This window comes from Micropterus salmoides, unplaced genomic scaffold (genome assembly GCF_014851395.1).
Source record: "Micropterus salmoides isolate LMB-PRFRI ecotype aquatic unplaced genomic scaffold, ASM1485139v1 Ms_hic_scaffold_4, whole genome shotgun sequence".
NCBI classification, from domain to species: Eukaryota; Metazoa; Chordata; class Actinopteri; order Centrarchiformes; family Centrarchidae; genus Micropterus; species Micropterus salmoides.
Genome location: NW_024043372.1, coordinates 15758675 through 15786550, shown reverse-complemented (window position 1 = coordinate 15786550; position 27876 = coordinate 15758675). Strand labels below are relative to the sequence as shown.

The 27876-nt window shown below is 39.0% G+C and overlaps 3 protein-coding genes across 3 annotated transcripts; all 3 read left to right on the top strand.

Moving 5' to 3' along the window:
* Window positions 1-20: 20 nt before the first annotated feature.
* Window positions 21-11778, top strand: shisa4 (shisa family member 4). Its single transcript, XM_038697411.1, has 5 exons — window positions 21-308; window positions 4408-4585; window positions 7236-7372; window positions 7464-7655; window positions 9167-11778. The coding sequence occupies exons 1-5, from the start codon at window positions 224-226 to the stop codon at window positions 9205-9207; spliced, it is 633 nt and encodes a 210-aa protein (XP_038553339.1). The 5' UTR covers window positions 21-223; the 3' UTR covers window positions 9208-11778.
* A 1087-nt stretch (window positions 11779-12865) lies between these two features.
* Window positions 12866-17731, top strand: lmod1b (leiomodin 1b (smooth muscle)). Its single transcript, XM_038697407.1, has 3 exons — window positions 12866-13466; window positions 14601-16349; window positions 16428-17731. Exons 1-3 carry the CDS (start codon window positions 13179-13181, stop codon window positions 16452-16454), a joined length of 2064 nt encoding a protein of 687 aa, XP_038553335.1. The 5' UTR covers window positions 12866-13178; the 3' UTR covers window positions 16455-17731.
* Window positions 17732-20620: 2889 nt separating this feature from the next.
* On the top strand, window positions 20621-26559 carry timm17a (translocase of inner mitochondrial membrane 17 homolog A (yeast)). Its single transcript, XM_038697082.1, has 6 exons — window positions 20621-20748; window positions 21935-22034; window positions 22619-22682; window positions 23822-23950; window positions 25167-25277; window positions 25636-26559. The coding sequence occupies exons 1-6, from the start codon at window positions 20723-20725 to the stop codon at window positions 25710-25712; spliced, it is 507 nt and encodes a 168-aa protein (XP_038553010.1). The 5' UTR covers window positions 20621-20722; the 3' UTR covers window positions 25713-26559.
* The last annotated feature ends 1317 nt before the right edge of the window (window positions 26560-27876 follow it).

The window sequence follows — 27876 nt, the reverse complement described above, 5'->3', positions numbered from 1 at the left end:
TTTTTCCCGACGGTCCGGGAAGGCACCATCCTGCTTGTCCCGGTTCAGAGGCGTCACAGCCGCGATGTGTCATTTCGACAGATAAATCACCGATCCAGTCGCGCGTGCTGCTCCTGAGCCTGGATAATGTCTGAGCGCGGCCGTTAGTCTGATCATTCTTGTTTGCTTTCACCGATGACAACAACCTCCTTTTTAAGAATCTCGTCACTTGCTTTGAATCGGGATGCGGATGATCTTTCCAGCGGGCAACATGTCCCTCATCGCCCTGACTTTGGCGCTGCTCACTATCGTCCTCTGCACTTCTCAGGGTAAGATAACGGCTCTCCGTACAGGCCGGGCGCCGCTAGCTAACGGTAGATCCCCGCAAACGTCTTCTCTGCGTGCACGGCCGTTATTCATTCCAGCCGTTACACCTAGACTCCGCCGCGGTCTCTGCGTCGTCCTGCAGCTCCTCAGCAGTCAACACGACGTCCTGCCGTTGTTTACTTGTTTTGTTTCAGGCCTGGATAACTGTAACGTTAAATAAACCGGTCACTGTCCGGTGTCCGACCACATTTAGCATCCATTTGTTCAGTCTTCCGTGAACTAGTCTCACTGGTTTTTGTGTTTGTTTGAAAAAAATGAAAATTGAAATAGCAAAAATATATTGCTAGCTAATGTTGTTATTGTTTATTGTTAGCCTGGTAGTAGGTTTGACGTCATAACTCCCTCTTGTTCTCAGGAATGAAAGAATAAGGATACCAAAATGTCTTTATTCTCCAACACAAAGTAACGTTAGCTAACGTTAGTTAGGCTTAACGTTAACAGCTCTGCATACACTTAGCTAATTCAAGCCTTACATCCAGTCAGTCAAACTTTATAGAACATTTTATTCAGGTTATTGCAATTCAAAGTGATAATATAGCCTAAACAGTACAGTACAGTACAAAAGTACAAACTGATGTAACTCTGAACTATTGTGAGGAATTATGTTTTATAGTATTGTTTTTTTTTATTGATGTCAGTATATTTAATTATTTCAAGGTGATATGTTAGTTACAAAATATTACAAAATCACAAAACTAGTTCAAATATAGTTGTTATTCAACAAGTTAAGACGCTTGACCAAGACACCATTGTGACAACAAAGCAGTTTTAAGACAGTCTGCATAAAGTACACTAAACAATATTAGTACTAGAGACAAATATAGATCTAATAACAAGGCTTATATCAAATGGCAGAATAAGTATTCTTGATGCCAACACCCAAAAGGTCGTCATCATCCAAAATTAGTTTAGACCATTTCAGGAGCCAGTTCTATAGATCTTGGCAAAACGCTGCAGACGTCATCTAATGGAGCTTTCATCAGTTTAAAACGCTCAGACAAGGAACATCAGCTCTCTGAGGACAAACGTGTTTAACTTACAGGTCAGTGTGACTTATAAGCTCACATGTGGCTGTTGTGCCCAGGCTGTCATTTAGTGTGGCTTAAATTCTACATTGTGGAAAACATAATCACACCTTGCAACCCATTTTAGCACTCACTATCTATTTATTCTGATGAAAGACAGTGTACTGCACCCAGTCTGTATGTGCACTTTTTTTCTCCCAAGAGACCACATAACTATAACATCACACATCTGAGTTATTTCTTCGGTTTTGTTTCATTTCTGGCTTTAGAAGAGTTGATCATCTGTACAAGTGTTGATTGATTTGTTCTTCAATCAAAAATATATTTTTAATTAATTAGAGCAGCAACAATTAGTTTTCCATTTTTTTCACTGTGTTCTGATGTTTTATAGTCAAAACAATTAGTTGATTAATAGTAAAAAGTATTGATAATAAAAATAATCCATAGTTGCATCCTAAAAGGAATAAATTGACTCCTTTTTGATATCAGACAGATGTTACACAGGTATTAGAACCGACCGATTTATCGTTTTGCAGATATTATCGGCCGATATAAGCTACTTGCAGATATATCTAGAACAGCTTTTATAACAGCCGATATATGACCATAAAAAAGAGAAAAAGAGAGTCCAATCCTTCCCTCATGTCATGAATGTTGCATAGTTTGCCCACAGAACAAAACATTCGGTGTTCCTGGTGAGTTAGTCTTTTGTCACGTCAGTTACATGGCTTAAATAATAATAAAAATAGCCCTCATCTAGGGCTGGACGATATGGGCAAAAACGTTATCACGATAAAAAGTTTCATATCTTTCGATATTGATCATTATCACAACAAGTATCAGATCGTTAATTCTTTTGAGTTTAAGGGCTGATTCTTGCTCCTGAGTGAAAGTTGAAGAAACCTGATGGTTATTGTGGTGTTAAACTCTTGAGGCCAAACAGTGGATCACTTCACAAATCTGAGGTAGAACATTCAAACAATTATGATAAGATCTTTGTCAACAAATATGCATGAGTAAAATTAAGTAAAAGCTTTTATCAGTCCTTTTTCCTCAACAAAATAAAAATCTTAATTAAAAAATTAAGCCCTAATTAGTGTATGATTCAAGTGAATAAAATCAAACATGTGTTGAATGTTTATTGAACATTTGTTATATTGTTATTGAAAAAAATTATATTGCAATAATTATTGTTATTGTTTTATTGTCCAGCCCTACCCTCATCACTTTTTCTCTTCGGAGACCAGACTCCCGTTTTTCACTGCCCTCTCCAGGCTGAGCAGTGTGTTTAATATTACTGTAACCTAGTGTTGGAGGCTACGCTGCTGACAGACGTGATTGTAGATTTATTTCTGAAGCAGTTTGGCAGTTCTACCGACCGGTCCTCTCGTTTCTCTCTAATTTATTACTTCAAAATAATTTCTAACATCGCCAACAGTAGATAAAGCTGCCTGTTGCTAAATTAGCCACAAAGCTAATGCCGTGTTTATCAATTGAGGAGGCTAACATTAATGAGCGATTAAACTGTAGTGTCTCTAGTTACAGTCGGCGTGTCAGAAATGATTAAACCAGAGGGGACTTGTTAACAAACGTGAGCTGTAAAAGTATCTAACACACAGTTGCGAGTCCTTGTTGTAGAGAGTCATGTAGTATTAGATTAAATCAAGGGCAGCGTTTCCTCTGTATCAATGTATCATGGAAGTGTGTTAGGAAATCGTTTCTGTAGCATTGGATAGAATTAACAGAGTGCAGGTGATAAACTAGATGTAGAAAGTAGTCATAGTGGCAGATTATATGTAAGGTAATAACTACTGCATGACTATATATATATATATATATATATATATATATATATATATATATATATATATATATATATATATAATTATTTGCTTATGTAGGAGAGCCCTGTTTATCATTATTATGATAGCAATGACATGAGAGATGATATATGGTAATATTAATTAATATAGTATTACTATATTAGTATTTTTTACAGTTTCTGTTTTGCTGGCCCCCACAATACATACACTATTTAATTTAATGTTCATTAGTAGTAGTGATATAATTTTAAAAATATAAAAATTTTATTTATACATTTGACTCTTATCAAAACTTTAATATATTTTGTTGTACTTTTGTTCAAAATACTATTTCTAACAATAACAAATTATTAATTTATTTTTAAACTGCATTATGTCATGGTATCTTGGTGAGGTCTCAACATAACAAATGTTAGGGATAATCTTTGTTTATGTTATGCGTTTCTTAAAATAAGGGGGGGGGGGAGAACATCGGCCGAGATATTGGCTGACAGACTTTGTATATTATCGGATTTTAAAATCTTCAAATATCGAAATCGGTTTTTGCTACTGAGTGAAAGTTGAAGAAACCTGATGGTTAAATGTGGTTTAAACCCGTCTTTATGGTCAACACACAAATCTGAGGTAGAACATTCAAAACTATTATGATAAAATCTTTTTCAACACATATGCATGAGTAAAATTCAGTAAAAGCTTTTTTTTCAGTCCTTTTTCCTCAACAAAATAACCATCCTAATAAAAAATTAAGTCCTAATTTGTGTACGATTCAAGTGAATAAATAAATAATAATAAATAAAGTCAAACATGTATTGAATGTTTGTTGAACATTTGTTATATTGTTGTTGAAAAAAATTATATTGCGATAATTATTGTTATTTATTGTCCAGCTGTTTTATATATATATAAAGACAGAGAGAGAGAGAGAGAGAGATGTGAAGAAAGAAGTACAGTACAAATAACAAAGAAAGAAGTATCTGTAAGTGAAGAATCAATAATTTCCTCTCTGTGAAAATGTTTGATAAAAGAGAAACAACAGTTGTCAGTAAAACTGAGAGATTGTAAGGAGGGGGGAAAAAGTCTTTAGATAACAAAATGAAGTCTGACCTGCTGCTTCCCTCTTGTCTTTACCCTCTTTGAACATCTTCCCTGTAGGGTCACCCTGCCTCACACTCTGTATTGCGTTTCTTTTGCAGTCAGTGGGAACGAGGACTGTCTGTGGTACGTTGATAAAAATGGCACCTGGCACAATGGCTTCGACTGCCCGCTCATCACGTTCTGCTGTGGGAACTGCCACCGGCGCTACTGCTGCCTGGACGCCTTTAAGATGATCACAGAGAGGGAGCAGAAACGCTGCATGCTCTTCCAGTTCAGGTGGGGGCATATCCTTCATTTCCGTAAGACAAACAGATTCTTTAACATCCTGCTAGAAGAAATGTGTTGCAACAGTCCACACCAAAAAATTCCTTCCCTGCAAGATGCAGGCATTTGTCTTCATTTGAAAAATGTTAGACTAATCACTAATAAACATAGTTACAGCCATTTATTTTACTAAAGGCAAACGATTAAAGCATAAATTGGCAATATATTTAGCATTCACAACATATGCTTTTTATGTATGCATTATTTTTGTATTGCATTATAAGGTAAATGTCATATAATATACTATATGTAGCTTTGCCTACATTTTCCCTCCCAAAACAAAAGAATGAAATGTGTTACAAAATATTTTTAACCCCCAAGCTCCAATTACTGGCTTTTCTTTAGCTTTCAAACGCCTTTCATGTTCGTCACGCATCATTATGTGACCAAGTGTGGGATTTTGGTCATGTGATAACACAAGTGGTCACTTTGTCACACATACTGTTCCTGAGGTTTAGAACAAACTTATGTTGCTTTAGGTTCTTAATAATTTCCTTTTGTTGAGTCTCAAAATCTGTTTACAGATCACATTTACTGAAGACAAAAAGAATAACTGATGAAACAAATGCAATGTTTAATAAAATGTGATATGAGTGCCAAAATACCATTTAAAATGAAATATCGTCGTGCTGCAGAAATATCCTGGCATACGCATCATCATATTATAGAGACTTGAGAAAACATCTATGTTTGGTGCAGATCCACACAAAATCACCCCAACATTCATTTTAATATGTTTTTCAATTAAAATGAGAATAAAAATGATCATTCCCTCTAGTATCGCAAATCATGTCGAAATTGCAAAATCAGTCAAAATAATCACAATTAGATTTTTTTTCCAAATCGTTTAGTCCTAATTATTAAATACAAATATTATACTTGAAGCAGTGGAATTTGGTGATGGGTTAAAGTTTCTTGTGTGTGCTGATAGCAGCGTTAGCTAGACATGTTAACATTAAACAGTTACAGCACTTCATGGTATTTGCATTGTGGGATGATTATGTTATGTGAAAGAATTTTAGTGGAAACAAAAATTGTCTATAAACCTATAGAAAACATTGTCCACCATCACCCTGCATTTTACCAGCAATTTCTGAAATAAGTCCAAAGCCTACACACTAGGGCTGGGTGATATGGACAGTTTTAGAGGGCATTTGTAGTAACTTACCTTTTTTCTTATTTCATTATTTTAATTCTACTTCATTCTCCATCTTAAGTGTCACTCACTTATAGAATCCACCTCCTTCAGTTCTCTTCACACTCACAGACCTAACGTACCACTGCTACAAACACGTTAGCGTGCCCCGCTTCTTTCCGTCTCTCTCTCTCTGTATTATATCTGCTCCAGTGACTTTGTCCATCAGTAGTAGGCTACCTTGTATAAAGTCGCCGAAAAAAAACAATACTTGTCTTCTGGACTTTTCTACACACAATTCTGTTCACAGGAGCAGCTGCGCCGCATGTTGAGGAGGCGTGTTGATGACGTAGCCTATCAAAACAAAACCAACGTGGTAGCTGACGAATGACATCTGACCATCTAACTGGTGTGTTCACTGTTGCTGTACTTGGTCCGCTCTTGTAAAACATCCACCGTGTTGCGACTTGTAACGTAATCGCTGTGTTTCTCTGATAAATGCTACAATGTGTCGCCTAAACTGGGCGGACCGCCGAAGTAAAGTGTATGTGTGGGAAACACTGACTAAACCATTGTTATTTTTTTACAAGCCAGGTCTTCAGCAGTGTCTCCCTCTATGTTGTTCATGTTTGTAAGTAGACGACTGCGTGCAGACGCACAGGGAGGGGAGGGGCGGCGTGGCAAGAGAAAAAGAGAGGAGCAAACTTTGGCAGGACTTTCCGGAAACATATTAATTAACTCAACATCAAACTATATCGGTATAAACGGTATTGTCTAATTTTATATCCTTTGAAATTATATTGGTATATCTCATTATACCGATAGAGCGCCCAGCCCTACTACACACTCTTAAACCGGCATGATCCCATGTCCCATTGGCTGCGTTTGACTAAATGACCCTGTTTTGGTCCCCACAAGTGCGATCAAGTGTTTTTATTAGTCGTTCTATCACATCAGCTATGTGTGCTTTCAGTGGTGTTAAATGCCAGGGAGCTGCTTTCAGTGGTGTTAAATGTGAGGGATCGTGATAATGCTGGACTAAGCAAGCTTGCACCTGAGAGACTGCAACATGATAGTTTTCCTCCACAGCACTTCCATCCATCACTATCTAGTAGTGAGCAGAGAACCTGCAGCTTATAAAACCCAACGGGAGATCACATCAGTGGGTGGCGGAGGCTGAGCTGAAGTGGAGGGCTTTCTTGTGTTACTGAGACATTGAACTGATGGAATCTGGTAGAGAGACGAGACGCGCGGGGTGTACGTCATTAACTCAGATGCGATTTCAGGGTCAGTTTGTGAAAAACAGTGTGTCTGAATCAAAAGCTCAACATCACAGCCTTCTCTGCTTTAATCCTCTCTAAAGTGAGTCGCAATTAGCAAAATTAAGGAGGGGGAACAGCGTGGGGTGAGATGATCAAAGTGAGGAAAGGCTTTGTAACTTAAGTCCTATCCTTTCTCTCTTCTCAGTCCCACCACTTTAGCTGGCATTGCTTCCTCCATCCTCCTGTTTGTGGCGATCATTGCGACCATGGTCTGCTGCTTCATGTGCTCCTGCTGTTACCTCTACCAGCGAAGGCAGCAGAGGGGCAGGACACCTTATGATGGTAAGACCTTTACTTTTCATGTCCAGGCTTGTGTAGACAGCCCTATATTTACCGTTTTCCTTCACAGCAGTTGGTACTTTTTGACCCACAGCCCAGCAGATCCCCATGGCCAGTTACCCAGTGGAGCCCATGTATGACGCTTATGGAAAACCACTGGGACCCTCTGAGTATCTACATGCAGCTTATCCAATGGCGCCCCAGTACCATGGCATGCCCCCACAGTACCCAGTGATGCAGCCTGGACCTTATCCACCTCACCTGATGGATCCTGCATACAGCCAGGGTAAGATAAAGTCCACATTTTGTTGATTTTCAATATAAATTGCTCTCTTGCTCTGATGACAAAATATAGTCTTTAAAATACTCAAAAAAAAAGACTAGAAATACATGCATACATTGGTAGGGCAGTACCAAATGTCTATTTGTGTTGTTTTTTATTTAAGCTTCTATTAGGTTTACGATTTAAGCTTTGAATGTCTTTAGTAATATTTTGGCTTGAATTGGTCTTTTTTAATGAAATCAACTCTTTAATGAATATAACTGGTTAGTTATGGTGATGTGAGATAGCTACTAGCCCGCCCCGTTACTGCAGCTGCGTGCCTCCCTATGTGTATGGCAAGTGGGAGAGAAAAAAGCTTTTGGACCGCTGTGAAAATGTTGTTTTTAAAAGGCATAAGCCTTTTAAATATGGGTTGAAGCAGAAAATTTTGTTGAATAAAAACTTGATGTGAATTTTGGAAATGATTACATCCATCTTTTTTCACTAAATTGTGACTTTTGGACTTTAACATGATCTGGAGTTACATGTTTGGACCGTATCCAACCGTAAATATCTGCAACCTGTTGGGTTTTTTGGGGGGGGGGGGTTTCATTTTATTTGACCAATTTAATGGTCTGCCTCAAAAGAACAAGGGAGAGTGGGTTAACCCAGAAGTACAAAGAGGCCAGAAACAGAAGAGAGAGGCAGCAGGGAACAGTGTGTAGAGTTCTGCCAAATGAGAGTTAGTGAACAGTGGAAAGACTAACCAAGACAGTTTGGTGAGTTTTTTATTTTAGGCCGCCGCACACATGCCTGCACAAATATATTACCAGCTGTTGGGCTGACGGTTGGAAAATTCTACCTTAACCTCATTACAGCATCTCAGTATCATTTTAGTAGAAATATCAGCATCTGTATTTTTGACGGTATTGAAAATTATAGCTTTCAGGATTTCTAAATACCTTGATATACTGTTAATACTTTGATACTGCCCATGCCTATGACACAATCCCTGCTAGAGCCAAAATATTATTGTACACAGAGAGAAGCATGAATAATAGTTACTTAGAATAGCGTTTTTGTGTTAATTGTCCTGTTGACAGCAGAGAATTAATAAGGTGTTTTTTTGTTTTTTGGGTCCTTTGAATAAGATATTTTAATAACCATGGGACAGATTGCCATGAAAGCTATTGAGGATATTTATGGTCCACTGGGATGTTAAGGTGACCCTCTGAGCTCTCCTGTAGCACCAACATCAGGTCAAAATCTTCACAAGAAATATAAAAAACTTTTTTACGCTTTCTGTTTTGGGCACCATCCTCTAGCACCAGCACCGGTTGAAAATTTCAACTTTGATTTGACCATGAAATTTGGTGAAATGTGCACGTTGCAGTGGCAGTTTTAATTCTGGGATGGATTGTGGATGAATTCTATTGAATGATTATTTTTTCTGTTTTTAATTTATTCTTAACATAGTCGGTCGCAGTGTATGAAGATCTGACTATGTTTTATGTTTCTACCTACTTATTTTTCAGCCCCTCCACCTTACTCTCCACCTCAGTATCCTGGTCATTGATGGGCTCGTCTTCATGCGCGCGTGCACACACACACACACACACACACACACACACACACACACACTGTGGTAAATAAAAGCAACTGAGAGAAACGACTGTTTCAAGCGGAGAAGGCAGCAACGCTCTCTCACACGCACAAACACATACACTCAAATATACACTACAGCTTGACTAGCAGTGGTTTGCCTGTGAAAGAAAACAGGAGGCACTTTAAGGTTTTTGTTTGTTTGTTGTTTATTTACAACGTTGTCCTACTTTTCTGGAGTGTTTACACAAGTCAAATTCTGTTCTGCAACCTGACGCCTGATTGCTGCTGGCGGGTTTCAAAGAGGGCGTCACACCATCTCCAAAGTGAGGAGGTATCCGTCTGGCTTCTCGACTCTGTGCTGCCACTTCTGCTCTGACACGCTCACCTCAATGACAGTGTCACCTGAAAGACAGGGCTCATTACCTTACAGCAGAGGGGTCAGAAGGGATTTACGTGAAAAAATGATAATGCACTCCCTCTTTATTTATTAAAAGGGGGAAATGCTTATCTCCCTCACTTTTGTTAAATTTGAATAAATTGGTAACTACCTAAGGCGACATTCCAGGTCATATCAGTCATTGATCAACATTTTCCAAATATGATGACAAGTTTTTATCTCTGTATTTGATGGGGGGGGGGTTTCGTAATGTGTTAGAGGATAAAGGTAAAAACAAATTGCACATTTGATTAAAAAGCTGTCATGTATGGCTCAAAGGCAGCGTGATACTGTCTTAAACTTTCTCAGATGGCTTAAAGGATTTTATGGTACTTCTAATTCTGTGTAAGCATTTAGTCTCCTGCTAAGTTCAACTCTACTTTTTTGTATCTGACTCGACTAATTTATTTCATGGTAGTATCTTAGCTTGCCCCATTGTAATCCCATTGTTACATCTTGATATCAGCATGCTACCCCCCAGTCAAAGTTAAATCTGTCCTCTCACGCTTTTTTTTCTGGTTTTAAATGAATTAAAAATCAGTCTTCAGATGAATCCCATAATGCCAGGTAGGATGTTTTTATACAGAACATTCCATGTTAAATGTTTATTTCATGTAACATATCAGTCGGTCGGTGCAGCTTGATTAAAACAAAATGTCCCGCCTTAAAATAGTTGGAGGATAAAAGAAATTTAATATTTAAATACATATTTTGTAAATCTGTTCTTCATCTGAATATTTTATGATATTCTAACATAATGTATTGTTAATGTAACATAAGATATGACGTTTTAGCATTTGGCACCTTTCCATTAGGTAGTGTTGTCCTTGAATTTAACTTTTACTGTAAACGGGTTCTCACTTTGTGGAAAGCTACAAAGCCAAAAATCACTACTGTTGAAAAAATTGATTTTGTCGACCACCTGTTTTTAAAGCAGCAGTTTGACATTTACGGAAATGAGGTTATTTTCTTTCTTGCAGAGAGTTACATGAGGAGATCAATACCAATCTCTTGTATGTGGTAAATATATAGCTAAGCTAACTTTAGCTGTTAGCTGAAGTCAGCAACTGGTTAGCTTAGCTTAGCAACAGGCTAAGATAGACAGGAAACAGCTAGCTGGCTCTGTTCTGAGATAATAGCTCACTAATTAACTTTATATCTTGTTTGTTTAATTTGTACAAAAGTAGAAAAATTGACAAGTTGCAGTTTTATGGGAGATTATGTGACCGAATAGGTTTCTTTCTTTGCTGTGCTGGGAGACCAGTGGAATCCGGCACATGTAAAACAGCGAATTGTGTTTTTTCCACTCTGGTTTTAGTATGGATTAAATCGACCTGTTAATTAGTGAGCTTTTGAGGTGCTAGTAGATGGATTTTGTCACATTTTGACAGCCAGAGTAGTTTTTTCACCACCCTTTCCTGTCCTTGTGTTAAGAAAGCCGGTTGCAACTAGAGCAGCTAATTAGCTAACTTTTTTGACTTAGCTAACTACATTTACGACACATACCTGAGTAATCAGTCTTCTCATCTCTGTCTTAAGAAAGCAGATAACCCAGGGGTACTTCCCAATATGTCTTTTTTTATTTACAGATTTGGGCTCCAGTGAGGTCAGGGCCTGTAACCTGTAATTAATCTGTAGTATGTTATGCCCCTTAATAATAAAATAATATGATTGATTTCTCAGGCAGTGTTGTACAGTTAGCTGGCTGGCCTGGACTACTTTAATTAAAGTGTAATTTATCTCCAACTTTAAGTCAAATGAGACACAAACAAGACAAGACACCTTTTACCGGCTATTACAGCGTAATTGTTTCTTCCTATGGTGACATCCATATGTAATGATTTGTTGAGCCATTGTAAAGCACAAAGAGAAAACTGGATGTTTCTTCATAAGATGCTTTCATATGTAGTTCAACATAACATTTGCTCAATGATGTTTAGGTTTATTTGTGCTTCTGAACCAACTCCATGAGTGTGTTTAATGACCTGACATCAGTTGGCAAAATAACTTTTTGTCTGTTGTCTTATGGATGGTATGACATTGTCATATTAAGTGAGTGAAAAGTTCTTATTTCTATTAACATAAAATTTAACTTTGGAATGTAAATGTGGATGCTGTGTCTTTTTTGTTTCCAAGAAATATAATTATAAAACCTTTGAAAATAGGGTCAGTATGTGTTAACATCATTCTGACCACTAGGTGTCCATATTAACCTCCAAACAATGTTTAATGTGTTCAGATGTTGAGGCAGAATTGATTAATTTCACTGTCATCACAAGCAGCATCTAATCCATAAGAAATGTGTGCCCCTAAAAAGACTCATTGTTATTTACAAATTATTATTTGTATATTGGCGCAAGATTTTAGTGTACAGTTTGCCTTACAGCTGTGACATGTAGATTTTACATTTTTTTGCAAAATACACAGCACCTCCACACACCAGGCCAATAAACATTAAGCATTTTATATTTACCTTACATGTATATTTCCTTTTATGTTTGAAGTTCTGGCTGTTATATATATATTTTTTCTAATTGTCAAATTAACCCTTACTCTAATGTTTTTATTATATGATATTACATATAATTATTTATTTTATTGAAAATGAAAATGAAACTGAACAAATGATTGACAATTGACTTTACACAATTACTTGTAGTAAATAGTTTTTAACCTAATATATGATTTGTTCTGCTTTAAAATACCAAGTTTCTTTATTTTAGTGCCTTTGATGTAATAAACAGTGGGATAATGTTCTTTATTCTTTATTGCACACTAGGCTTTTAGGACATCCTCGAGCCACCTTACATTTCACTGCACATATGTACTGACCATGTCAATCTTAACACATAATTCATCTGTTTCCCCCTAAATCATTGGTCTGCTGGTGTTATTGAGCCACCAGTAAAAAACAAAGTTTTGTCGGGGGGGTTAATTCAAGCAACTAGGAAATAGGAAAAGTTCATAAAAACACCTCTTACTGTGGCAGAAAATCTAAATTCCCAGCTGTTAAAATTAGAGTCGTAACTAAACAACTCAATATAAACATGAATTGTGTAATAGGAAGTCTGTGTAACTCTGCTCTGGCAGCTCTGTAAACTTCAGCCCTTCCCATTACCTTTAAAGGAGTGTGCACCCTGAACTAAATATGGAAATGCACTTTAACAGGATTTCAAAGAATGTCCCAGCCTCACAGTCCACTTTGATGATGCGAGGATCTTGCAGTTCATCACTGGTACCCCTCACTGCAAGACTGAGTCCACCCTCTTTGCACCAGGATTGATGCCTCCGGTGGCTTTTTGGTGAGCGAGACACGACGGGGCAGCAGGACACCAGCTTTGGCCTATGGGAATCCTCAACTTCTCACCATAGGAGAGAAATTCAGCAATAATCAGAATTTAAATAAAGGGATTTACTATACTAACACCATCAGCGCCTCCAAAGACACCGAATTTTTCTATTCTTCTCCACGGTCGTAGCCTTTACCCCAGATTTTTTAGGCAACAATGTCCAGGAGAAAGGTGAGAGGCCTGACCCGTACGGGCCGTCAGGTCAGCGAGGACCCAGACCTGGACAACCTGCTTTCCACCCTCTCCCCTGAAGAGATGGAGGAGCTGGAGAAGGACATGATGAAAGTGCCAGATCTCAACCCAGATGATGGGAAGATCATCATGCAAGGGGAGAGCCAACCAGCGCAGCCACCTACGAGCAACAATGTCCGGGACGCTAAACTGGACAGCAGAGGGGAGAGTGGCCCTAAACGGAGGCTCAGTCAGAGGGACCAGTCATTTGAGGTTTGTGAATGCTTGATTGATTCCATATCTGGTAGTACATTGTTTTGGATTTGATGTAAAAGAAACACCGATTAGTGTATGATCTATGTATGATCTGCATGTTTTTTAAGCCCCATTACTCTCTTGAGATGTTTGTATGTGAACACTTTTTAATAAAAAATGGCCTGCAGACTTTCAAAGAGTTAAGAAAATCAAACAACTATGTTTGCCCTTATGACCAACAGATTACAGCATTATGTAACATCCACTGTCCCCATGGTATCTAATGATAGCTTTTTATTTAGCTTGAACCAAACCGCCAACTGATCCCAGTGCACCCCAAGTCCAACAGCTCATACAGAGTGTAGAGTTGGCTTCTGTGCCAGGAAAAATATTGTTTTCCCCTCTGGGGCTTGCTTACATAAAGTCCACATTTTTAAGCATCTTCTCACAAGCGACCGCCTCAGAAACACACCAAACCATTTCTTTTATTCCTGTGACATGCTATAAAAGATTTTTGAGCCCTCCTTGGTTGAGTGTCAGGGAGCCAGATTTCTTGCAGTTTGTGTGTTTAAAGGAGAGACACTTCAGTCGATGGCGCTCCGGCCCTGTGGAGCTTCTTAATCCCGGCCTGATGGAATTCCTTGGTTGATTGCTCCTACGCTCACTGCCTTTTAAGGATACATCTGCCAGGGCCACGGCTGCACACAGCAAAACAGATAGAGACTCACAAATCAAACACTTGATTTGACGCAAGCTACTTGCTGCAAATATATCCCTATAAGAAATGGTTCCTTGTCCATTTGCTGACTGTAAACACACATGCCATATTGTGTCAGGCAGAGTGTGTGTGTTTACAGTGAGCAGATGGACGAGGAGCTGTTTGACAGTAAAGGGATACAGTATTTGCACGGGTATTTGTAGGGTTCGGTGCTATATCATACAGTAAAGTCATGCATTATATACTGGAGCCAATGAATTATTTCAGCTATGCAACTTCATGGCACTACATCCTTTGACACACTGCACAAGGATGTTTGATTAAATCTATCATTGTTTGCTATTGGTGTAAGCATATATTTATTTTACTTTACTTTCTGACACAACGCTGATATGATTCTCCACATCACAATCCTCATATTCGTCCTCCTGCAGGGTGAGCTGAAAAAGGAGAGCCGGAAGCAGGAATATCTGAGGAAGATGGGCCTGAGCCAGGAGGGGAATGACGACATGAAAGTAGGGTTACGAAGACAAGCCAGTATGTCAGCTGAAAGAGATATTAAGGTGGACGACAGAAACAGCAAAAGCCCTGAAAGTTCCAAAGAGGCACAAAGTCGGCTTTCGAGTAGATACAGGAAGCAGGAAAGCAGAGAGAGTGGCGTGAAAGAGGAGGTGAAAGAGAAACATGAGGACCATAACGTAAGAGACAGAAGAGAAAACAGAGAGAGCACAGGTAGCAAAACGAAGGATATGATCTCTAAGCTACAGGACAAAAAAGATGACAGAGAGAAGGAGAGAAGAGAAGACAGCAGGAGAAAAGATGACAGTAAAACCAAAGACATTATCTCAAAACTACGAGAAAAACAAGAAAAGGATGTGGGCAAGGAAAAGGAGAGAAAGTCGGAGAGTTTCAGGACACAAGGACTTGTCTCTAAAATGTTGGAGAAGCAGAGCAAGGTAAAAGAAAGTCAGACTCCAGAGAGTAGATCAGAAGAGAAGAAGCCTAAAGCAGAGGAGAAAAAAGCTGAAGATAAAAACAAACCTGACGTCAAACTTGAACGACAGCCATCTGAGAGGGGTGAGGTGCAGGTGAAACATGACAAGGAAGAAAAAAGAACTGACAGAGAAGAGCTGGTGAACCATAGCGACCACGTGAAAGAGAAGGAGAAGAAGATTAGCACAGAGAGGAAAGCAGAGGAGAAAAAGGACCAGGAGGAGAGCAAAGGAAAAGTTAAAAAAGCTGAGGAAAGTGAGAAACTTGGCAACTGTGTGGACAAAAACACACCAAACAGCAAGGCGAAAGAGGAAGAGGAGGAGGACGAAGACTCGAGCATGTTTGATGAGCTGATGGAGCAGGTTCGAAGCAATGACCCTTCCCTCACTGAGCTCAATGTCAACAACTCAGAGGTCATCAAGACAAAAACACTCATCGAGTTTGCAGAGGCTTTGCACAACAACACCCATGTGAAGAAGTTTGCTTTGGCTAACTGCCGAGCGGACGACCATGTGGCTTATGCCATCGCAGGCACACTACGCACCAACAAGACTCTCACCAGTATCAATGTTGACTCCAACCACCTGACGGGCAAGGGCATCCTGTCTCTTATCCAGGCGCTGCAACACAACTCCACGCTGACAGAGCTTCGCTTTCAAAACCAGCGTCACATCTGTGGTGGGAAGACCGAGATGGAGATGACCAAGATCCTGAAAGAAAACACCACCCTGCTTAAACTGGGCTACCACTTTGAGTTAGCTGGACCCAGGATGACCACAACGAACATACTGAGTCGCAACATGGACCGACAGAGGCAGAAGCGCCTGCAGGAGCAGAAGCAGGCCCAGGCCAACGGGGAGAAGAAGGGTACACTGGAGGTACCCAAGACGGGTGGCGGAGGATCTCTGAGAAGCTCACCCAGAGCTTCACCCAAACCTTCTCCCATACCTTCACCTATGCCATCGCCAAAGCTGACACCTAAAAGAGGCGGTCCACCCCCACCTCCACCGCCTCCTGGGGGGGGACCTCCACCTCCACCGCCTCCTATGCTGGACGTAGACTCCCTAAGGAACTCTCTGACTCCGGTGTCACAGAGGAAGCTGGATGGAAAAAGCCCAGGTGGTAGTAAGAACTCAAGGGACCAACTGCTTGCCTCGATCAGAGATAGCAATGTGAAACAACTCAAGAAGGTACGTAAAGCTTGCTTTATGCATAGGTTAGCTAGGCCATGTTATATTCTCACATACTTACATTTTATTTTTCCACAGGTGCCGGTACCAAAGTGGTTGCAGTAATATTTCCTGTTGGAATATAAAGTGAAGAAGAAGAGAGAGGGAGAACTGACATCTCACCACAGGTTTTCAAGGCGATAAACTCTACATTCCCCCAGGATGCTGTCGAAGAACTGTGCTGTGGGATGGATGGAGGAAGTGCACCATGAGATGCCCATCGGTTGGATGACTAGCCCTCACTATGAGTTCTCCCCTCAAACACTGGACCAAAAGGACTCTGCCGAGAATGAGTGATGCAGGGCTCTCTATTAGCCGACTGCAGACAGTGCCATGAGTCGCCATGTGGTTGTTTGTCTTCAGTTCATATTGACGCTTTGCTGGTTATTTGCACTAGATAATATGAAGCCGATCATATAACGTGAAGGCTTGTGTATGCCTCTGAATGTGAGCGTGGTAGGAGTGTGCGATGAGCTTAATAAGATATTCAAATAACTCTTTATAAAATTCTAATATACTAAAGTTTCTCAGTGATATAGTGGACATTAATTTGACCATTTATTTATTTGTGGAGAGGGAATCCACCTTATACTTGTAAGTTGTAAATCTGTTCAAACTAGGAATTCCGAAATGGTGGAAATATCAGGGAATTAACAAACATGGCGGCCTGACTTAAGAAAATCTGGGTAAGAAAAATAAAAAGGTCAAGGTGGTTTTTGATTGCTTTGATTGTGTGTCTCATTGCCAAATCTCAAGACATCTCAGGCAGGGTTTAATGGATTGGAAAGCAGCCCAGTGGAATCCTGCGGCATGACGAACGAGTTTTAGCATGGAAATAATTACATAATGCATTTTTACCAGGAAGTGCAAATAGCTGCCTTTCACTATCTGATGTTATATTTTGTACAGAATCATTCTAGCCTGAGTGTTTGAATACCTTACATAACTAGAAATGTAATACATCGGCATGTCATAACCTTAGGGGGATTTGGAAAACCATTACTGGCTTATATCAACCCTCCTGTTGATTTTATGCCATACTTTTAAGTGAATGTCATTTCTAAACGAATTGAATGTGATAAACAAAAATCAGAGTGGCACTCAGACTGTATGTGTACTGTGTAATGAAGGACTCTCTGTCATATCTGATTACACATGCCTTTCTTTCAGAGCCTGTATGTCTTCAATAAAAGATTCTGCTATGTTTGCAAAGTCACAAGTGTAATGTTATGCCAGGCTGATATCATTAAAGAGAAAATACACAGTCTATGTACAATGAAATACAAAAAAATACAGACTTTTGCTATGTTTCAGTATGATAAATCAAGTTATGTATGTAATAATATCTGTTGAGCTGTCATTTATTTCAGTTGGTTTATGGTCAATATTAAATCGTACACTTTTAATAATACACTCCACATGTCCACTGTGTACATTACACTTGCTAGGAAGATATGCACAGTATCTACAGAGCCATATACAGATATGTAGCCATAGCCAACAACAATCCTGCAGCTTAAATAATGTCTCTGACTAGACTCATTTACATGCCTGTGTTTCTGCAACCAGAAGATTTCTGTTATCTTTACAATACATGTTTAAAGCTGCAGGGAAATCGTGGGAGCTGTCTAGTGTCTACCCACCGTCATCTTGGGTGTTAAGAGGAGAAAAGGAGAACAGCACCGCCAGCAGTAGGCCATGTTATGTCTCCATCTCCCTGCCTCAGCCTCTGCGTCCATGAAATGCCTATATTTGGGCATTTCTCAATGAACGCTTGATCTGCAATTCATTCCTTTCTCCTTCCTAATAATGGGCTGCAGGCCAGCGGTCTGCCTCTCGGCTGTAGCTGCTCCCCTGACCAACAGCGCTGATCTCAGATGGAGGAAAAAGAGGGGAAAGAATGAAAATGTTAAGATTATGGGTTGTGCAGCACCAACAAAGGGGATCTAAGGAGAACTTGGTGCTCATTTGTATGCAGAATGTAACTCAGTGGACATTCTAATATATCCACACTTCTTCTTTAGTGTTTACATCACTTGCACAGCATACTGTAGTTTAGTTTAGTCTTCAAGTTAACTGTATATTTAGGTTCCTTCCTCTTTATAGCATGGCCGAATTAACCTGCTATGAGGTCCCAGGGCAAAAACGAGCTGGTGGGCCCCTCTAGACCCCCCCTTCACTAGAAAACTTAATGAACCCAGTTTGCTGTGGGGCAATCTAATTCAAAACAAATGTAACTATATGTAACATGTAAGCACTATATCAGCTAATATAGCAAAGGTCCTAAAACTGACTTCTGATACACAAACCAAGATCAGGTAATAAAATAGGATCCTTATCACAGTAGTTGATATTGTGGTTTTTCCCAAACAAATTTAGAGTTAATCACAGACCTGGTTCGGCAAGTAAAAGTCCCATTTTATTTCCCTACAGACAATAATATCTGATAAACAATTGGAGCTCTTCTATGACATGGATCAACGTGAAAGTCTTATTGAGAATTCAGAGACATGCTTAGCTAATGTTGAGTTGAAGCTGAAGATGAAAGTGTTGAGAAAACTGAAAACACAATCTGCAGCTTGAATCAATTTTTAAATTCTGGTTCATTTGCAGGTGAACTGAGCAATCATGGTGCAATGTTTAGCTTTAAACGGTAACGATGAAGCTCTTTCAATTCATCATTGTGATTTGCATCTTATTAAAACCTGTCTGCCAACGGACACAACATGAATTTTCAATAATTCAAACTGGTGGCAATAATATAAACATATGGGGTCATTACATTATCCAGAGTTTCTGTTTCTGTGTTAAGATATAATTGAAAGAAAACATTTTTAATGTGACAACAGAATGGAGAAAGCACTTGAACCAGCACCAACTCCCACACAGTGAAATCTGGGGCTTTTGTGGCAGCCATTTTTTAAATAATTCATTCTTTATTGCTTAATTGCAGACATTGACTCAACACAGTGAAACAATATCAACAAATGGATTTAAAACATTTTTGTTTTTGGTTGTCTTATGTTTATTCCGAAGCAGATTTTATCCGATCTGAGGGATGTTGTTATTTCTGTTGATCATACTGTAAAACCAGTCACACTTTCATAGATACCTGGGTTTCTTCTCCATGTGCCATTCATCTTTCAAAAACTAAAGAAAATATTCTTCTTTGTCTTGCTATTATGATTATTGCTAAATCTCTATTATTTTGCTTTAGCTGCTAAATTGACTCTGGAACACATAAATAAATAAATAAAGATATAGCTTACTTACGCTTTATAAGGACTTATTTAACTGAATTGCTGCATTGCATGTCCCCCAAGACTGAGCACACTATTTGACTATGCTGACATTGATAAATTAACTACTGCTGTTAAGAACGGAGCCCCTGATGTCCCAACTCTGTTTAATGCTTAAACTTAGGCTGCAGGATAACACAACAATCTTTTTATGGTCGTAGGTTTGGTCTCAAGATTGGTAAGGATCAGCATGTCGCAACCTTTATACAGTCTATGATCAAACATCTTCCAGCGGGGGGATAAAAAAAAACTACGTCATCGCTACAAAGCCAGCTGCTTATCTACCACCCCACCTTTTCTGATATCAGATTTGTCTACCTCCCTGTTCTCCTTCTGTGTTCTCTTACAGTTCCAGAGCGACCTACGTCTTACTCCTCACACACGGTGCGAGAGGAGAGGGAGAGACGCTGACTGAGAATACTCTGAGCAGCATGCAGTCACAGTGGAATAAATTAGCCTACAATATAATAGACGTTTCTCACTTTCCCCCTGATGGTCGAAATATCTCACTAGATTTGTGACTAGTTGCTTTTTTTAGAAATAAAATCTCTGGGGGTCTGAAAATGTTAGACAGCGGACCAAACTAATATGAGGCATCTGAGGGGGGAGGACATAATCTTTCAAAACTTAAAAACATGGAACTCATAGTAGAGAACAAGGGTTGTTAACTGTTTGTGTACCAAATACATTGACTAGGCACTGACGGGTTATATTTTTGGATCAAAATTATTGCCTGGACAATTCAGTAGTCGCTGGATAGTGGTAGGGGCCTTTTAAACAGTCTACATGTGACATACCCTCCCTAGGCCCTTGGGTCTATTGTTTTGTACACATTTTTAAATAGATCAATTTACTGTAATGACAAGTTGATTTTCCTCCCTGATACTATCCTTTTCCCACAAGGTGACATCCTTAAAGCTAACCTGTTTTTAGCGCTTTTAGAAACACATGAAATGCTCCTTTAAGAAACCACGTTGTGTCGTTACGTCAGAACGTCGATAAGCGTTACGTAAGAGGGAACAGTAAAAGAACAAAATGGAGGAATATGCCAGAGAACCATGGTGAGTCCTATAACCAAATAAAATATATATTTTTTGCCAAGTACTGTCTATGTCCCTCTTTGAAGTAACTAACACGTTAAGTATGTGTAATTATTTTATGCTGCAACATGTGGCATTACTCAAAACGTCTCAATCCGGTTAGTTATCCAGCGTTAGCAGAGATGCTAACGTTACATAGAACTGTATTTGCAGGTTGTATTAGCATTACACCGTCGTTGCCTAATCACGTTGTCAGTGACCTTCTCGGTTTACTTACCAATATGTCATTACATTTAGCCATTTAACTGCACTCACTGAGTCTGTACAGGGTGATGTATGATTTACAGCGAATGTCAAGTGCTATTGTGATCGTTTTAACTGTGCAGTACAGATTAGCTCCGTTAAAGATGTGTGCTTTAGCATATTTGTAAGCTAGCTAACGTAGCCACCTGTGTGCTAATGTCTGTTGGGAGGGGACCTTGAGACTAGTCGTCTCTGGACCAGTCCAGTTTATCGGGAAAAAGTTGGAACCGAAATTAAAAGTACCAGTTTAGAAAAGATAGTTTATTTTGCCTGTGTTTAGGATTGGTGGCACGTTTACATTCATGGGCAGGTATCATGCAGGATGATGGTCCTGGATCAGGTTTTTAGTTACAACCACACCAAGTGGTACTTAGTGTAAGAACCAGGCAATAAAAGGACATTTTTAGCGTTTTAGAAGTGAATGTCTGCAGCTTGCAGTTGTGCTGTAACAAGTAGCTTTTTGAAATACTAGAACATTTACTTGAACTTTTTTTTTTTTTTTGTATTGTTAAGTATGTGCTCACTATGTAGCAGTGATTCGACACATTAAAGGTCAGAAAGAAGTAATGCCATAATAATTACATTTAGATTTCTAAGTGGAGATGCCCTTGAAGTAAACACTGAGAACAGATATCTTGGCCTTCATTTTAAATATTTTATAAGGGTGGTAAAGATGTACAGTTTATATATTTTGACTTTGTTGACTACAACAAGTTTTTTTATGTTAAGATTAGCTTTATTTCATTTCCACAATAATAGGAGATTTCTTCATCAATCACCCCTGGCTTACAATTCATACTCATGGGGCATGTCAAGACTGAACCTGCATCTGGAGATCATGATAAATGCAACTTCATACTGTCTGATAATGGCCTCTTCAAATGTCTGTCTCTTATGCTTTTAGCCCCTGGAGGATCGTGGACGACTGTGGGGGAGCCTTCACCATGGGCGCTATCGGAGGAGGAATATTCCAAGCAGTAAAAGGCTTCAGAAACGCACCCTCAGTAAGTTCAGACATGTAGCTGTTCCTTTACTGTAATGACTCCCTCTGCGTCTGCACGCAGTCGTCTACTTACAAACATGAACAACATGGAGGGAGACACTGCTGAAGTTGGGTGATGCGGTTAAAAAAAATAACAATGGTTTAGTCAGTGTTTCCCACACATACACTTTACTTCGGCGGTCCGCCCAGTTTAGGCGACACATTGTAGCATTTATCAGAGAAACAGCGATTACGTTACAAGTCGCAACACGGTGGATATTTTTACAAGAGCGGACCACGTACAGCAACAGTGAACACACCAGTTAGATGGTCAGATGTCATTCGTCAGCTACCACGTTGGTTTTGTTTTGATAGGCTACGTCATCAACACGCCTCCTCAACATGCGGCGCAGCTGCTGCTGTGAACAGAATTTTGTGTAGAAAAGTCCAGAAGACAAGTATTGTTTTTTTTCCGGCGACTTTATTTTTATATATATATATATATGACTTCTGCCAGTGATTTCATATACTTCATGTTTGTTGTGGTTGTTATCACTCGATCAAAGATGTGTCCATTGATCTGTGTTTGCTGTTGCTCATTTGTAGGGGATGAACCACAGAATGAGAGGTAGTTTGACTGCTATCAAGACCAGAGCCCCACAGCTTGGAGGTAAAAAAATAACTGCTGAATTTAAATAGTATCTGCCTGATACTTTATCTTCACTATCAAATGCTCACTCTCTGTAGGCTGGAAAGGTCACTGTTTTCTCCTTTTCAAAGAACAAGGGCTGGAGCAGCTCTGTATCATATTGTTTATGTTACCAATTTTGATAAGTAAGTCATGACATCAATTGCAAATATCCAATCCATCTAATCCATCCATAGAAATGTCTTAAACCACTTTTGAAATATGATCTACTTTTCACTGTCCCTCTGTATTATTATTATTGTTGAAAACAAATGTAATTTCATCAAATATGGCAAAATATTCTGCCTTTTTGCGCTTCTTGAAGTTCAGACATAACCTGTATGGACACTTTGATCCCTTCTATTCTGGTGTGAAAACCAGACCAAACCGTTTCAGGGGAGGAATGTTAAAGTAAAATGTTAAAGATAGTTAAGAAATACAGTAGTTTTGAAGAACATGACGGGTTTTCCCACTTTCTCAGAAACTAATAAATATTTTAGGACAGACATTTTTATGTATTTATTTGGTGTAGTCTGAAGTTATGTGAAACTGCTATATTAGGGAATCTTGTGTGTAGATGGGATCAAATAACATAATCACTATCCCATAGACTTCCAGGAAATTAGCAAAACTGCAAGTAAACTGTTAATTAATTTCAGGAGTCATATTTTATTTTCATATATCGGTAATTTAAGCTTGAGGTTTTTTGAACTAGGGCCCTGTAGTATTTGGATCAAGTAGTTTGTGAAAATGTGAGAAGATGTCTATAGCTGTTATTTAAGGGAGTGAGAGAGATTTTGTGTGAAGTATATCCTACAATGATGGTAAAATAATAATTATAATAATCTTTATTTGTAGAGCACTTTCCAAAAACAAGTTACAAAGTGCTTTAACAAGTGTAATGACAATAAAACACATAAAAACAAATGCATGATAAAAGCAAGAAAACAATTAAGAGACTAAAATACACATTTAAAGTAAGTATAAAATGTATATAAAATAGAGTAAAATAAAATTGTGAAAGGCTCTCCTATAAATGTTGTAAATGTATGTTAATAGAAATGGCCTTTAAAAAGTGCAAAGGATGTCTTAACTGTTTCTTGTTCTTTTTTGGGTTGCAGGAAGCTTTGCAGTATGGGGAGGCCTCTTCTCCATGATTGACTGTGGTTTAGTAAAAGTACGAGGGAAGGAGGATCCCTGGAACTCTATTACAAGTGGGGCCATGACAGGAGCTATCCTTGCTGCAAGAAGTGAGTAAGCCTAGAAGAAGCTGGCAGTTAACAGTCAACAGATGGCACATACATGCCTCGAGCAAAAGTCAAATGGTGATGTTGCACATGCTGCATTATCAAAACTACAGTGTGTGTGGTAGAAAGCATCAGGAAGACTATTCAGTGTGTGGAGATGTGTTTGCAAGGCATGTTTTTAGAGTGCCAGAACCATTTTTACTTTTTGAACTAAGCTTTGAGTGAAAAAAAAAAAACTCAGCCTAACTTTTAAAAGAGGTGATGTCCTCCTCGCCATGACTTGTCGAAACTGTCCAGTGCCATCACAGGAAGTGAGAGCTTAAAGCTGAATGATGTCTTTTTCTCTTACAGGATTCCTCTAAACTATGGATTAACTCATTATATAACATCCATCTCACTTCCATTATGTGCCATGTTAAGAGAATTTCCTACTGGTAGTCAGAGACAGTAGCACACACGGAGCGGAGCAGAGGAGAGACATGTGAAATTAATGTTGAACATAACGCTGAAATTCAGTGTGATGTTCTGTTGGGTGATGCAGTGACTTAAACAAACTAAGAATAGAGGAAAAGTCAGCTCGCCGCTAGGCTAATTTATGCAGTTTAAATTGCCGTAGGCTTAAGTTAATGAACCTTGACTGTTACATCACAGCCTGAGAGTGAGTGACTTTGGGCTTTTAGGGAGAGGTGAAAAAGCACATCTGTAAAGGAAAGAGTGCTGAATTCATAACGCAAGACAAGAGCATTATTGCGAAACAATGTGGCACAATAATCGTTTTATGTCAATTATCTTGTTTTCATAATCGTTGGATACCACAATCGTAATTGAAAATAAAGTTTGATTAATTGCCCAGCCCTAAACATCACTGTGGTGCATGTGAGATGTCCACCTTCACCTTGTCACTCTTGCCTGATTGACTGATCAGACATGTACAGATCAGACTTGACTAACATCCTTTATACTGTCCTGTTCCTTTTTATTGCATTTACTGGATACTAGTACATGGTCTTCCCAGCAAGGCCTCCACCTAGCTTAAACATGCGGAGTAAGTGAAAACACCTGTGTGGGTGTGCTGAGCCTTAAATTATGTCAACGACATAAAAAACATGTTTCACTATTTACAGTGACGTTTCACCTCCCCCTTTTAATCGACTTCTGTGAACTGTGGAGACTAATGCACAGGGGGTGTGTGTGTAATATATTAACTGTTTCTCTGTAGATGGACCGGTAGCCATGGTAGGCTCTGCAGCCATGGGAGGTATCCTGCTGGCATTGATAGAGGGCGCTGGAATCTTGCTCACTAGGTTTGCCTCTTCACAGTTCCCAGCTGGTGAGTAATACTTCTGATATTGGAAGTTTGTTTCATTGAAGCTGACCAACTCAAAGTGGATGAAGTGTAATTGGACTATTTTGCACCTCGAGCTCAGTAAGTCAGCCAGGTATCAATTTCTCCTTAGTTGTGAAAGATGGCCTATGATGTGGCAAATAAAAAGTACCGGCTGTACAGCAATTTAATACGATGTATGTTGTTTTGTTTTTTTGTATTATTATTTTATTATAATTAATACCTAATATAGAATTGGGACACAACTCAGGTGTAAATGAAGTTATATTTTAGGTTAAGCCCACCGCTCATTAGCTGTCATATGACTCATATGTTGACCCCCTCTCCTTCTCTCTCTCTCCAGGCCCCCAGTTGGCAGATGAACCCACCCCTGCTCCCATGCCCTCCCCTCCCTTTGGAGACTACAGACAATATCAGTGAAAGGATGCCCCACTTCTCATTCACTAGGCCTTTTTTTGAATTCCTTGCTGAAGTTACAAAGAAGAAATGGAAATGCAAAATGCCACACGTCAAACAGGAGCAGCCGCACCCAACTGTATGGACTGTGTCAGAGAAGTGAAGGGACAAGACACATCTTCACTTTTCTTTCTTTCAAGAGCCATGTACAGATCTACCTTTTGCCATTCTCATGCATCTGTTTCACGTAACATTGGTTAAATACAGACATGTGGCGAGATTTTGTTGTTTGATATTCTTGGGGGGGGGGGTCTTTCTTTTTTGTCCATGTAGAGTATGCTCTGCATGTAGCCCAACAATCGGAAGGTCAAGACTGACAAGCTATGGATAATGTTCACTCTAGAAAAAACATGTCACACATGGAACATCATGAATAATACAGAAGTATGGTATACTTATGTGTATATACAGTAAAGGCTTTCTGCTTGTATTCATCCATGTTAGTCTTTTTTTGCCTTATGTGACCTGCTTGGGCTGGCCACTGACATTTGGCTGGCCTTTTTTTAATGGATTTTATTCAGATTTGTTAAGGTAAACGTACATCAGATACAATGCTCTTCATGGGATATTAGTTTGTTTTAAAGTGATTTTATTTATTTTAGATTGTAAAAAGATGTAACAGATTGTTCTATTTTATGTGACCAGTGCTTTTACTTTCAACACGAAGGTGTGGAAAAGTCTGCTAATGACAAAGGATGGCGTAGGCGCAGTACAAACAAATGGCAAAACTTGAGCAAGGGATTGATGCATACTGTATTCAATCTGTCTGACAGATTGTACTATGGTACAATAAAGAAATAAGTTAAGTGTGTCTCTTGTAGTTTCATGAATACATGAATACATTAGTTGTGAAAAATGTAGATTACGAGTGAGAATGAATTTAAGTGTACTGTACTATTGCTGCCAGGGCAGGACTGCTCATCCCCCACTAGAGGGTAGTCCTCGCCAACATATCCAGACCAGTGTTGTTGTGTTTTGCCTGGCTGAAATTGTGTAACTGACACTTTAAGGATGTGTTTACAAAAGCCACTTTAGGGAGCACTTCCCTCTCATATTCTTCATTCTGTGCATCACGCACCTGTTGTCTGCTTGAAGCCCACCGTGTGTAGTTACAGCTGAAGGACATGGGATGAGTAAGGCGATGGGCAAGGGACCTTGATGCAACTTTGACGTCACCGGTTTGATATGTGGGGTCAGGGATCATTCACTCTTCAGGCTTCAGTCGAGCAGAAATCACAAGATGAAACTAGAGAGCTCTCTTCCTAAAGACTTGACTTGGGATTTGAGTGCAGAATCATTCAAGTCCCCAAGTTTTGACCAGGAAAAAAAAATCCAGAACAATAAATAAATGCAATAAGACAGTTTCAGAAGACCATACACCTTGGATATTTTAGACTTAATTTGGTCACTCGGTTAATCAAGTCATAGTTTTATCTATAAAATGTCAGAACACTTTGACTAATTCGATCAAGGCATATCATATTTGAAGTGTCTGTTTTGTGAAACCACCACTGTAAAACCCCAAATATTCTGTATGCTGTCATAAAAGGCTCAGAGGACCAGCAAATATTCACATTTGAAAAACTGAAGCCAATAATTTTTGGCAAGTTAACCTAAAAAGAACTTAAACAATCAACTGATGATCAAATTTCACTCTTAAATTGTCAATTGATAGTGACTAATTGATTAATCGACCAGATGTTTCAGTTCTAAGCAGGTCCATATATTGACAGGAGTTGGTCTCAGCTATGTAACATTTAACAGCTGTGAAAGGAAAATGGTCAAAAGGTTTGTCACTTTACATGGTTGGTATTCAGAGACCTCAGGTGGAGACTTGAAATTGACTTGAAAGTAGTTAATGAAGACACTGCACTTATATAATATATTTAGGTTGCTAATTTTGTCCAACCAAATATCACAGTGTGCTAACCAAAGTTTGGCATTTTTGCTTGAACAAAAAGTTAAACAATTGATTAGCAAAGTCTATTCATTTTCTGTTAATGACTATTTTATTAATTGTGTGAAACCTGAAAATGACTAGAAAGTTGCTTTGAAATACCCTCAGTGACTCCAGAATAGACTTAAAAGAGCTCTTATTCATGGAGTTGGTAGTTGTTTTGCATTTTGG

Excerpts from the sequence above, each read along its gene's own strand:
- shisa4 (XM_038697411.1), top strand. The coding sequence starts at position 224 with ATGCGGATGATCTTTCCAGCGGGCAACATGTCCCTCATCGCCCTGACT. Across the intron at positions 4,586-7,235 it reads TGCATGCTCTTCCAGTTCAG|TCCCACCACTTTAGCTGGCA; the intron begins GTGGGGGCATAT and ends CTCTCTTCTCAG. Across the intron at positions 7,656-9,166 it reads GGATCCTGCATACAGCCAGG|CCCCTCCACCTTACTCTCCA; the intron begins GTAAGATAAAGT and ends CTTATTTTTCAG.
- lmod1b (XM_038697407.1), top strand. The coding sequence starts at position 13,179 with ATGTCCAGGAGAAAGGTGAGAGGCCTGACCCGTACGGGCCGTCAGGTC. Across the intron at positions 13,467-14,600 it reads AGAGGGACCAGTCATTTGAG|GGTGAGCTGAAAAAGGAGAG; the intron begins GTTTGTGAATGC and ends GTCCTCCTGCAG. Across the intron at positions 16,350-16,427 it reads ATGTGAAACAACTCAAGAAG|GTGCCGGTACCAAAGTGGTT; the intron begins GTACGTAAAGCT and ends ATTTTTCCACAG.
- timm17a (XM_038697082.1), top strand. The coding sequence starts at position 20,723 with ATGGAGGAATATGCCAGAGAACCATG. Across the intron at positions 22,035-22,618 it reads GCTTCAGAAACGCACCCTCA|GGGATGAACCACAGAATGAG; the intron begins GTAAGTTCAGAC and ends GCTCATTTGTAG. Across the intron at positions 22,683-23,821 it reads CAGAGCCCCACAGCTTGGAG|GAAGCTTTGCAGTATGGGGA; the intron begins GTAAAAAAATAA and ends TTTGGGTTGCAG.